Here is a 13,413-nt window from a genome sequence, read left to right on the forward strand (position 1 = left end):
GCACCCGCCCAGACCAGCACCAGGGATGGATGCAACCTAGATACATGCTTTTGACCAGAACCACCCAACACAGGCCACAGGCCAATGCGCTATCCACTGAACCAAAATGGGTAGGGTAGGACTTAACTTTCTTGATCACTCACTATAATGAAAAAGGTTGGCTCATTTGCTTTCCTTTTGGGGAGTGGAAGGCAAGTCATATGTCCATTGTCAGCCTCTTGGTTCTCCTGCTCTCTTGGTAGTCCTTCATTTTGCCCTTTTTTCCTATCCTTTGTCCCCAACTTTCTCTCTCCATCCCCGTCAAACACTTATCTTTGGAAATATGTGTGTGCACTTCCCAACCTGGTTTGGATCTGGAACAAGGTGACTCTTGGTTTAATGGGAGTTTTTCCACAGGGCTTGAATTTGCCCCAGGGCTTGGAAGGTTGGCTCACAGAAAGGAAACTGTCATCCTTTGCCCTTTCAGCAGGTCTGTGTTCTGTGAAAATACGGAAGAATTACAAAGTAACAGGAAGAAAAAAAGGCAGAAACTCCACTTGAAGTATTTGCCTACCCTCTGGGAAAGTTCAAGACTGTTGTTCAACGTCTAAGGTCTTCCCTTGTGATTCGCTTGTAGTCCTCAAGTCATCTCCAGGTATCTGACTAAGGAAGCCTCAGAGGAAAACAAAAGTTGGGTGTTTGTATTGAAGTCAGTGTCCTGGCTCATAGGACTTGGTGGACAATATGCTTTATTTCTTTGGTGCTGGGTAATCAGCGTGGGAGCCTTTTCCTGCACAGGAGCCCTCCTTGCCGCAGGTCTATTGTGCACGAGAGCTCACCCTTTCACATTTCTCATTCCTCGGCAGACATTCTGTGAAGGGCAGGCCTGTGTTTTCCACCTTAACTAACACTTACCCTCAGACCCTCCTAAGTGTCCAGGAGGGCCGTGTTTTTAATCAGAAGTTGAAGTGGAACCTCCCCATGGGTGCCTGGTGAGTGTCTCTTCGGGGCATTGCCCCCTCCCCTCTGGAGGACAACATGCTGGGTGGGTGGGGGCTCAGCCTTGATCCCAGGGCACCTTTGGCCCCTGGAGGCACCCTGCCAGCCAGGTATGTGGAGGGAAAGTGCTGTCCGCGTTCCCGGGCGGCGAATGAATTTCTGGACCTGGACGGTCGCTGCGGAGCGTGGTGGGGCGTGGGAGCCAGCGAACGGGTGGGCACAGCGAACTCACTAACTGGGTGGGCATCTCCGGGGAAGTTCGGGCGGGGCGCGCCGGCGTTCTTCCTCTAAAATCCATCCCGGGCGGAGCCACGGCACTTCTCATCCAAACTCCTGGAGACAGGGAGTAGGTGGGTGCGCGTTCGGCGAGGCGGATCCGGGAAGTGCCGGCCCCGCTGGCGCCAATCCGTGGTCCCGAGCTCTGGCCCGACCGCCTGGCCCGGGCTGGGGCGGGGCCGGCCACACCACAGCAGCCGAGGTCCGGGACTCCGGCCGCGGCCCGACCGCCCCTCGTGTCGCCGCCCGCCCTCAGCCGCCCGGCGAGGCGGCGGCCTTCTCCGCCCGCGCGGGGTCCCCTGGTTAACCCCTGCCCGCCAGCCTGGCCGCTGATTGGAGGAGGCGGGGCGCCGGGGCACGGGGACCCCCCCCCACCTTCCTCGTCTCCTCCCCCACTGTCGGCTCTTCCCCTTACCCACCCCCCCAGGACCCCCCCTGCTTCCCCGCCGTGCAAATCTCGCGAGGAAACACGCGGTTTCACTAGTGTGTTTACACCGATCACTACTAATCCGGACCGAACCGATCCGGATTAAGGGGCCGGAGGCGGGTCTTGGGTACCAGCGGTTCCGACACCCCCCCGCCCTCCGCGCCGCACCCGAGTGGCCCCCAGCCGAGCGGGTCCCCACCTCCCGGCCCGGCCTGGGCCCTCCTGCGCCTTCCTTGGCCTTTGTCCGGCGCCGGGAGGCCGGTCCCGCCACCCCCGCTGCCGCCCGGGCCCGGGCCCGCGTCGGGCGCCTGGCTCTGTACGCGAGCCCGGGGATCTGCGGCCTCCGCGGCCCCCCTCCCCCGCCCGCCCTCTCGTGGAGCCCGGCGCCGGCGGCGGCTGCCCGGGCGGGGGTTGCGGCGCTCAGGAGAGGCCCCGGCTCCGCCCCGGGCCTGCCCAGGGGGAGAGCAGAGCGATCTGCAGCCGGGTCGGGTCGGGGCCCCTCCCTGGAGGAGCGTGGAGCGGCGGCGGCGGCGGCAGGTGAGAGGCTGAGCCCCAGGCAGGGGAGGGCGCCGGGCCTGGGGCACTAACCGTCCGGGGGACCCCTCGGCTGTGGAGGCTGCGGCCCGGGCCCACCCGGGGGCCGGTGCCGGGCCGCAGCTCCTCGGCGCTGAAGCGGGAGGGGCTCCCCGAGGGCTGCGGGTCGCCGGGCGGAAGATGGGGGAGGCCCAGGCGGTCCTGGCCCCGCGGTGGGTCCGGCGGCCGGCAGGCAGAGGGGGCGCCCCGGCAGCCTCCCGGGCGCCCCCGAGAGCTGGCCCGCCCTCCCTCCGTGACAGGTGGGCCTGGAGTTGGGGAAAGTTTGGAGCCGGCGGCGGCGAGGGGCGCCGGGACCAGGCCCCATCAGCCCTGCTTCCCGGCTCTGAGCTGCCGGGAGGCTCCCGGTCCCAGGCCCCGCTGGAGCGAGACGGAGTGGGTCTCTCCTTCCCATGAGTTGACATTAAAGGGAATAACTGCCGGGGTGTCATTTTCCCGGCCAGGCCTGGGACTGGAGGGTCAGGGAGTGCCGGGGAGACCCTGTGGGTGACGGAGGCTGCCACCTCTGCCATTCCGGCCTCGGTTAGGGCAGGGCGACACGCGAGGAAGGCCACCCGGGGGAAACTCCTTCTTCGCGTTCTTACTGCTTCTCCTGCTTAAGAGGCCTTCCTGCCCCTCCGAGAATTTCCTGGTCCCTCGGTGACCTGCCCTTGTCTGTGTATGTGGGTGAAACTTTGTAATTTGTCATCCCCTCGTTCCCCTTGGCCTCAGGCTCTCAATCCAGGAAGGGAAATGAAACTGGAGGACTGGCAGGGTTACTGGAGATTGTGGAGTTGCTAGATTGCAGGGGAGAATGTTTAATTCATGTTTTCAGTGAACTTTTAAATCCTGACAGTCGTGCCAATAACTGTTCGATAATATGTTCAGAGGGGTTCTGTGTAACGCTTTATGCTCCTTCTCCGCAGAGAGGTTTCCGGTGGGTTCTGCAGGAATGGCCCTCTTGCAAAGGATGGACATATTTGATGAAAGTAGCCTGTGCATTAATTGGTCCTGGAAGGAGTTTAAAAATGGTGTCCTCCTGCCCCTCCCTGCTTGGAAGGAGTGCTAAAAGCAGATGTCTAGAAAAACCTACTGCTCCAGGGAGTGGTCAGAAAAAGATTTGAAAAGGGATGGTTATGGAGCTAAACTAATTTCCTGAGTGAATGCAGGTTGATGGTTTTACCATGGGTTCTCTATTAATTTTAAAATAGTTCCTTTTTTTATGAGCTACTGTGAGCTCTTCAGAGAAAGGAGCTATATAATAGCGTTATTTGAATTTATTTGTAGCTTCTGATTCATGCTATATATATTATTAGGAAATTATTACTGATTCATATTTTTAGTTAAAAACTAGTTCCTGTGTGTTTCGGAAAACAATATTCGAAAGTTCTTAGCTAAATTCAGAGGTTGGTAAAAGGCTTTTTTTTTTTCTTTTTTGTTGAGGTAGTCCTTGCTCAACTTTTGGAGATTATACGAAGGGTTTGAGGGTTTTTTGCTGTTAAAATCAGAATGAGAGAAGTGGCCCTAAGAAGAGAATTTCTGAACCGCATTATAACTCTGTGTTACTATTTGATACAGCACAGTGTAGTTTATAACATGTGATATATTTACTTGAGGTTTATCTGTGTGTGACCATTCAGTGAACTAAATTGGCTCCTCATGTTTTAGCCTTTATGGTCTCACAACCTACTTTTTTCTTTTTCAGTAGAAATGATGGAAGAATTGCATAGCCTGGACCCACGACGGCAGGAATTATTAGAGGCCAGGTTTACTGGAGTTGGTGTTAGTAAGGTGAGTAAAATGATGATAATGAACACTGTGCTTAGTCTAATTTAAACACATTCAAAACCCAATTAAGGGCAATTTTGATGGACCATACTGTTATATTGTAGAGGAGAAGATTTGGCTCAGGGTTCCAATGAACTTTTCAATCCTACCAGTCATTCCAGCCGTTCAGCAGTGTATTTGAACGTATTCTGTATGGGAGTGTATGCTGATTTTTCAACCCTACGATATGGGGGAGGTTTCCCATGGTCTTATTGCAAGGGTACTAACCGGATGGATGTGTATTCTGTGCCATATTTTTTCAAAACTCCTCAGTCACTCGGAATAAAACTGTTAATTAAAAGGTATAGGCATAGCTTCATTACACTGGACTTTTTGGATAGTTATATGGTAGAGTTTTGAAAAATCTGTCTCTGCTAAGTCTGTCAGTTCTCCAAATCTGCAGTTCAGCAGATTCCTCCTGTTTGCATCCACAGGCTGATTTCTCTCTCCTATTTTTCCTTCCTGTTCACTCTTTATTTTTATTCTGGGAGTATAAAATAAGATCCAGCCGCCATTAATGGGCAGGTGTTAAGTTAAACAATGTTAATGCTTTCCGTGCAACCTATGTACCTGCTGTTTCACCTCTCTGCTCTTATAGGATGGTTTTACTACAATATGTAAAATATATTTATGATGCTTTATTTAAAAGCTTCACCATTCCAAAATTATTGCATTACTTGGGCTTGGGACTTGTGAGTTTTTGATCCTTGACTTCATATGGTACATTTCTTTATGTGCTTTTCAATAAATCTTATTTCTCACTAGAGGCCTGATGCATGAAATTCGTGCGGGGTAGAGGGGAGGTCCCTCAGCCCAGCCTGTGCCCTCTCGCAATCTGGGACCCCGCGGAGGGTGTCCGACTGCCAGTTTAGGCCTGATCGGCAGTCAGACATCCCTCTTGCAATCTGGGACCCCTCACTCCTAACCACCTGCCTGCTTGCTCCTTACCTCTTGGCTCGCCGCTCCTTAGTGCTGCCGTGGAGGTGGGAGAGGTTCCTGCCACGGCCACTGTGCTCACCAGCCGTGAGCCTGGCTTCTGGCTGAGCAGTGCTCCAGCTGTGGGAGTGCACTGACCACCAGGGTGCAGCTCTTGTGTTGAGCGTCTGCCCCCTGGTGATCAGTGTGCGTCATAGTAGCTAGTCGTTCCGCCGTTCGGTCACTTTGCATATTAGGGTTTTATTATATAGGATAGGATGGTGACCTAGATATTGGTCTCATACTTTGGTTAGTAGCTTCTTAAGTAAATTTTTTGTCACCCTGGCCCGTGTGGCTCAGTTGGTTGGGCATTGCCCTGTGCACCTAAAGGTTGCTGGTTCGATTTCTATCAGGACACATGCCTGGGTTGGGGGCTTGATCCCCGATAGGGGGCCTGCAGGAGGCAGCCAATTGATGTTCCTCTCTCCCTTGCTCTCTCTTTTTCTCTCTCTCCCTCTCCCTCCCTCTCTCGAATCAATATAAAAAAGGAAGTTACTTATCAAGGTTTAGTTGAAAAAAAAAACGGCTGCTTTGATGGGTCTCATAGTTTTGGTGAGCTGGAATAGCTTGATAGCTTTTGTTCATTCAACAGATATTTAGTGCCTATTGCATACTGGGCATTGTACAGGTTGTTAGGGATGACACCTCAACAATGGAGTGTCTCCAAGCCTCCATTGTGGAGAGAGATCATACTAGGATTAGAGATATATGAGAGCTGTGACCTGGTGCTATGGGAACACACATTTTGTAGTTCTTGGGGTTATTTTTTTTTGCCACTTTAGTAACTGACTTTTGTGGCACTTTGTAGGCCTATACTCCTGACTGTTGATGTACATTGAAGTTACATGTATAAATGTAAACACTGATCTAGTGAAGTAGATTCAACTGGAAGGGGACACTACATTTTAGTATTACATTGATCTCTGATTCAGTTGATTATCTACTAAATGACCTTTGATGTGTCTTTTAACTGCGGAATTCAGTAGAAGGCTCATATCCAAATCTGTCTGTTCAAATGGTCATGTACTGATTAAAAGTAAGTCTCTATTTAAAGTGTATGTAGTTTAAACTCATTGGGCTTTGTTGCCAGGATGCTTTTCTTTCCTTTGTTTTTTGGTTCACAATAGCTATATCCAAGTATCCTTTTGATGGGGTAAAGCATAAGTAATGAGAATGAGTGACACTGAATTTTGCTCCCCAGGACCAGCTTAACATCATGTAATTAAGTTGTCAGAAAACTTAATCTGATGATATGTTTAATAGGAAGCTCTACCTTTAATATATAGAAAAAGAAGTTCATTTATATCCAAGTGTTTTAATGGTATTAATTGTATGCTATTTTGTTGTTTCCAGTTATGGTAGGCATATTGATTATAATAAATGCTATTCAAAGACTAGAGGTAGAGTGTTTTTCTCCCCATAGCAATGAAACTTGAAAGAAAAAAAAAAAAAACCCAAGTAAATTATTTTGTAGTTTGCAGAGTTGGGAAGAGGAAAAGAAAATCTCCATTTTGTACAACTTCTTTTGCCTACAAGATGTTGTATCTCTCAGATCACTGATTTGAAATAAGAGTCGGGAGGAGGCCATGGTACTAGGGGAAAAGGTGCTTTTGGAAAAAACTCCTCCTCCTAGCTTTGAATTCCTCATTATGGGTCATGATTTTCCAGTAAGGATGTCACTGTTGATGACAGCTTTCAGTTTTGCAACGATCAAGAGAGTTTTCAGCCCTTGTTCCAAATGGGAGAACACGGTGACTTTTCTGTGGTAGTGCCATCTAGTGGGACTGGTGCAGCCTCATGGGCTGTCTCGAGTTTCTCCTAACTATTCATAACATTTTCAGTACTTTTTGATGTCCATAGAAGGAAGAAATTCAGTGCCACTGTGGATTCTTCTTTAGTTGACAGGAGTGTTTTAAGTAGCTGCAGTCTTTGAACTTCCTGGTTATTATAGACCTTATGTCATGTTGCTTCAAGTTTTTTACATCCACAGATTAGATACCTATCACAAAACCTACACTAAAATGAAATGGCCAAGCCACCACGTTTATTACTTATATTTAAGTTGCTCTACTTATATTTAGGTTTTTTATTTGCAAATTTAAAACTTACTTGCATATTGCAGTGTATACATTGTTTCTCTTTCTATTAGCATATGTAATTTATAATAACTGGTAAACCAAAAGCATTTGTTTTGCACTTTGTGATACACTGTGTGGTTTTTGTTTAAGTGATTGGTATTTTCTGTCATTAGTGAGTTTATGGTAAAGGAAAGTAGCTTAATGCACACCAAGAAGCTATAGCTGACTTTCCTCCTCTAGTCTAGCTGCCACTTTCTGGGAGGACCTGTACCCATCCAGTTGACATTTTTAAGGTGATAAGGTGAAATTCGGTTATGAACCTACTTTTTTATTTCTTGTTGACCTGATATGTGATGAGCTATCCTATGTCTTTTTAAAGATCTCTTCTTTTAAACACTGGATAATCCACTTTCAGTAATGTGAAACTGATTATACCCTGTATTCATATGTTTTCAGTGAGGACCATTGCAATACTCCCTTTTAACAATTTAAGTACAGATGGTCTCTGATTCTGGAGACTGTAACGTAGGTAGAATTTTACCTTTGCATGCACTGTTATCTATACCTAGTTGAGTTTTAATGCTAGCATAGTAGCAAATACTTACATAGTACTTATTATGTGCCAGCTACTGTTCCATGTACAATAAAAGCAATAAGAAGTGAATTTAGAGCTTTTGTAGCAGTCAGTAAACCTTCATTCTCTTTTTATGAGACATATGATACCCACTGCATTGTTCCCACAAGTTGAATCATAGACTTATCAAGGATCATCTTATGACAACTTGCGCTTGTATTATAATTATATAAATTAATACAAAATTATGTAAACCAATGAAATATAATTGTAAATGAAAGAATTGTTGATTCTAAAATATTAAGTTAACTACCTTGGAAAGACTAAATATAAGGTGATATATATAAAAATGCATAATTTTTTTTTAATCTGGAAGAATTCTTCATTTAGATCCTTGGCAAGTATCTTTTAAAGAAATCGAAACTGGAAATTGTAGATGAGGCATTATGGGTGTGTTTTGTGTAAGATAGTGTAGAACTGTAGTCAGTGGGTCTACAGCTCAGAAGGCTTACATCTAAAGACTGGCAACAGAATATACATTTATATGTATGAAGTTCAAAAAAATGTTTAAGATGTTTTTTTTTAAGATTCTCCACTGTAACCTACTTTTTTGACCGATGTCATTGGTTTCAGTTGTATTGAATAAAAAGGATTATGCAGTATGTGAATGGTATTGAAAAGAAGAACAAATTGAGAAGCTATGTAAAGTGGGACTTCATTTTGACACAATGAGAACTTCCAGTTTATAGAGCCTAAAGCAAGGCCATAAACTTTTAAGTAGTACCACATAGAAGATTTTGGATATCTTCTTAAAGAAAATGATCTCTTTTCCTATCTTTTATAAATTTGTGAGCCTGATACATGATTACTTTAAATGATCAAATTTCTTACTTCTGAAAAGATGGTTAATTAACTGATAACCTTTCCTGTCATTTAGAAGGTGTTAGTTATGGATATCTAGTGTTACCTGTTTCATCAATGTCAATAATTAAAAAATATGTGTGTAGCCCTGGTGGTGTGGCTCAGTTGGTTGGAACGTCATTCCAAGTCCTGAAGGGACTTGGATTTGCTCCCTATTCAAGGCACGTTTGGGAGGCAATTGATCGATGTTTTTCACGTTGATGTTTCTCTGTTTCTCCTCCCTTCCTCTCTCAAATTAATAAAAACGGGTGTTTTGCATTTAATGCATAGTTAGACAATGCTCAATAAGCATAAATGCCGAAAATATTTCTATTGGTGAGTTTTAGGAACTGTTGATAAAATTATTGTTTGCCTTTTGTATCTCCTCCCTTTCATTTACTTCAGTATTTCTTTAATTCTCCCCTCATTTCACATATAGTCAAGTATCAACTCATACTGCTTCTTTCTCTAAAATTTCTGAAGCATTTGTCAGCTCCCACTGCTATTGCATTAATCCAAACCTTCCTCATTCATGACTGGTCTCTTCTACCCCATATATCTTTCCGTAAACCGCCACTAGCTCTCTTTCTAACAAAATATTAATATTATTGTTTTACTCTGTGGCTTTAAAGGTGTCCATTGCTTACTGGATAAACTCTATATCCTAATTCTTTGTTCTTGTTAATCCTCACTTGAGCATATCTTTCCATTGATTTTTAGAGAGAGTGGAAGGGAGGGGGAGAGGCAGAGAGAAACGTCCATGTGAGAGACGTGCATTGGGTGCTTTCTGCATGCGCCCTGAACAAGGCATGTATGTGTCTTTGACAGGAATCAAACCTGAGGCCCTTCAGTCCTTGGGCCAACACTATCCACTGAACCAAACCGGTTCATTGTGTGTGTGTATGTGTGTTCCAGCAAAATTTATTTACAAAAACAAATGGCAATTAGATTTGACTCACAAGGTGTATTTTGTTGACCCCTAATTCAAAGCAAACATACACAATGGTGAAATATTTAAAGCGTTTCTTAAAGATCCGTGATGAACCATAGGTCATTTATCATCACATTTGTTCAACATTGTGTTGAAAGATCTAGTTAATGCCCTAAGACAAGAAAAAGAAATAAAAGACTTAAGAATTGGAAAGTAAGAAAAAAAAATGAGTATTCACAAACATGAGTATAAACATAAATGATACAAAAGAGTCACAAACCAGTGGAATTATTTGTGTCCCTAATAAGATCACCAGATATAAGATCAATAAGCAAAAATCAATTGTATTACTACATATGAGTAGCTAACAGGTAGAAAATAAAATCTTTAAAATGTTATCAATTGCCATAGCATTTTAAAAGCATCAAATATATAAGAATAAATCAGCAAAAGATAGGAAAGAACTCTACTAAAGACTACATCATGTTATTGAAATAAATTAAATAAAAAGATGAATACACCAAATGCATGATTTAGCAGTCTCATTATTATAAAGTTGCCCATTCTCCACCAAATTAATCTAATTTCAAAGCAGCAAAAATCAAAACCCCAGTAGGTCTATTATTTTTTTTACTTTTTTATGGAATTTATTGGGGTGCTATTGGTTAATAAAATCTTATAGAATTCAGGTGTATAATTTTATAATACATCTATATATTGTATTTTGTTCACCACCCCATTCCTGTCCTAAATTTTCAACTTTATGGCCACTTATCTACTCCTCTACAGCTGTGCTCCACTACCTCAAACCATGACCAATCTTCTAACCTGTAATGTTAATGAACAGACTTATACTGTCTCTTCTACTTTTCCTTTTTTATTTGCCTGATGAACTTTTAGTTTACTCCTCAAAGCATAATCCAGATTATCTCTTTTTTATAGCTTTTCAAGTTATATCTACCAATCTAGTTGGGTTATCTTATTAATGCTTGGTAACTTTTATTATAAGACATCTTTTATTTCCCATTAGTCTCCTTGAGAACATGGATATCTTTATCTCTGATTATTCAAATGCTCAGCACATTGTATATATTGAATAAACCTTTGTTGAATTGGAAAAGAGTACTGAGGGGGAAGATGATAGTGTTCATTGTCACTTATATGGGCACTAATGCCCTGGTGCATGGACTCATGCACATTGAAAGGAAATTAATTAGAAGGTGGCTGGTGGAGCGGGACTGTGCGAGACAGGGCTGGACACGCTCTGGAGCCAACCTCCCTCAGTCCCTCCCTTGCCTGCCGCACCTGGGGCTGTGTAGTGGCTTGAAGGGCATCTGCGGAGTGAGCGAGGTCCCTCCAGCAGGTGCAGTCCCTCAGCCTGACCTGCAGGGATCGGGCCGAAACTGGCTCTCCAGCATCCCCTGAGGGGTCCCGGAGTATGAGAGAGCAGTTCTCGGGTGATGCACCCCAGAATTGGGCTCCCTCCTCTCTGGTTCCAGGGTGTGTCATCCAAGAACTGCTGCTGTCAAGTCACTGCAGCTCGGCAGCTCCTGCATTGAGTGTCTGCCCCCTGGTGGTCAGTGCACGTCATAGCTACCAGTCAGAGCGTTTTCCCCCTGGTGGTCATTGCGCATCATAGCTACCAGTTGGACGGTTGCTTAGCCTTTTATATATCTAGATAGTTCATTCCAGCTTTTTGTTTCAATCCACTCTCAAAACTGGTCTTTTAAATGGAAGATTTAGTTCATTTACATTTATTTTATTTTTTTTATTTTTTATTTTTTTATATATTTTATTGATTTTTTTACAGAGAGGAAGGGAGAGAGATAGAGAGTTAGAAACATCGATGAGAGAGAAACATCGATCAGCTGCCTCCTGCACATCTCCTACTGGGGATGTGCCCACAACCCAGGTACATGCCTTTGACTGGAATCGAACCTGGGACCTTTCAGTCCGCAGGCCGACGCTCTATCCACTGAGCCAAACCGGTTTCGGCAGTTCATTTACAGTTAATGCAATAACATATATTAGACTGGCGTGGCTCAGTGGTTGAGCGTCAACCTATGAACCAGGAGGTCATGGTTCAATTCCCAGTTAGGGCACATGCCTGAGTTATGGGCTCCATCCCCAGTGTGGAGCGTGCAAGAGGCAGCTGATCAATGATTTTCTCTCATCATTGATGTTTCTATCTCTCCCTCTCCCTTCTCTGAAATCAATATATACATATAATATATACTATTATATTATATATAATAGTATACTAATCTCTACACTAATAAAAGAGAAAGATGCAAATTGACCACACCTTCGCAACGCCCACCAACCAATCAGGAGTGAGTATGCAAATTAACCCAACAAAGATGGCGATGACACAGGCGTTCTGCAACAGTGCAGGTGTTCCGCACCGCCCCAGCCGCTTCGGGCCTCTGGGCAGCGGGGGAAGGCGGAAAGTCTGCCCTGGGCCGGAACGAAGGCGGTGCTGGCGTGCATGGGGCCTCTAGTATACTAATAAGAGGATAATATGCTAATTAGGATGGATGTCTTCCGGACAAAGCTGCAGCAGCTGCAAAGGGCCAAGGCGTGGCTGCGAAGGGCTCAGGCTCAGGCTGGCAGTGGCAGCAGCAGTGGGGTAATGGAGACAGTGCCTTTCCCTGATCCACCAGGTCGCCTCCTGCAGAGGGAGGCCAGACTGCGGCTTAGGCCGGGGCTGAGGCAGAGGCGGTTAGGGGTGATCTGGCCTTCAGGAGAGCAAGTTAGGGTCGATCATGCCGGCAGGGGGGCAAAGTAGGAGCGATCAGGTTGTCAGGGGAGCAAGTTAGGGTTGATCAGGCCAGCAGGGGGGCAAGGTAGGGGTAATAAGGCCAGCAGGGGGACAGGGTAGGGGCAATCAGGCCGGCAGCGGGTCAAGTTAGGCGCGATCAGGCTGGCAGGCAGAGGCAGTTAGCATAAATTGGCAGTCGGACATCCCCCAAAGGGTCCCAGATTGGAGAGGGTGCAGGCCGGGCTGAGGGACTCAGGTCCCCCCCAACCCCCCCCCCCCCCGCATGAATTTCATGCACCGGGCCTCTAGTGTGTGTATTTATATGCCATGCCCAGTGCATTAGGACAGGTAAAAGGAATAAGCTTATGGATTGGAAAGGAAAAGTAAAAATATGTTTATTTTATTTTATTTTTTTATATGTCTTATAGATGACATGATTGTGCATATAGAAAGTTCAAAGTAAACTATAAAAAAGGTACTAGGGTCTAAGTTTAGTTTTAGGGTATAAGATTAGTTTTTGAAAAACAGTTGTATTTCTGTACACTAGCAATTACTGTTGGCAATTGACATTTTTAAAGCAATAGTAGCCATAGCTGGTTTTGCTCAGTGGATGACACGTTGGGACTAAAGGGTCCCGGGTTTGATTCCAGTCAAGGGCATGTACCTTGGTTGCAGGCTCAATCCCCAGCCCTGGTCAGAGTGTGTGCAGGAGGCAATCAATCAGTGTTTGTTTCTCTGTGTTTCCTCCCCTCTCTCCTACTCTCTAAATGAATGAATGAATGAATGAATGAATGAAAATAAAGCAATACCATTTATAATAGCACCAAACAGTATAAATATAAAAACATTCCCAAGAACAGAAGAGAATATTTCTTATAGTTTTTTTGTAATAGAAGTCACCTTGTATTTCCATTTTGTGGATGAGCACATTGAAGTACAAAGGATTAAAGAACATTTATTTATTTGTGAGCACACCTTTATTAAAAACAGCTAAGTTGGTGTGTAGAATGTAGAGTCACTGATTATATAAACTTAAAATACTGTCTTAAATTCTAGCCCTTCAGGGGGCATAAAGAGCATTAGTGAAGTCTTCCTGGTTGTTTATAGATTAGTAAA

The 13,413-nt window shown here is 45.1% G+C and overlaps 1 protein-coding gene across 5 annotated transcripts in view; it reads left to right on the forward strand.

Moving 5' to 3' along the window:
* The first annotated feature begins 1,756 nt into the window (after window positions 1–1,756).
* The window catches only part of TLK2 (tousled like kinase 2), an 82,245-nt gene continuing 70,588 nt past the window's right edge, over window positions 1,757–13,413 (forward strand). For 4 of the 5 annotated variants that reach the window (XM_070395196.1, XM_070395199.1, XM_070395198.1 and 1 more), the window contains exons 1-2: window positions 1,757–2,218; window positions 3,957–4,042. In XM_070395196.1, coding sequence (XP_070251297.1) covers window positions 3,962–4,042 — 81 coding nt within the window. In that variant the 5' untranslated portion in view covers window positions 1,757–2,218; window positions 3,957–3,961. The remainder of the gene's footprint in view (window positions 2,219–3,956; window positions 4,043–13,413) is intronic. The other variant, XM_070395197.1, reaches the window with a different exon arrangement.

The sequence above is a fragment of the Myotis yumanensis genome, unplaced genomic scaffold, assembly GCF_028538775.1.
Source record: "Myotis yumanensis isolate MYYU_CA2020_CCGP unplaced genomic scaffold, mMyoYum1.0.hap1 SCAF_16, whole genome shotgun sequence".
NCBI lineage: Eukaryota > Metazoa > Chordata > Mammalia > Chiroptera > Vespertilionidae > Myotis > Myotis yumanensis.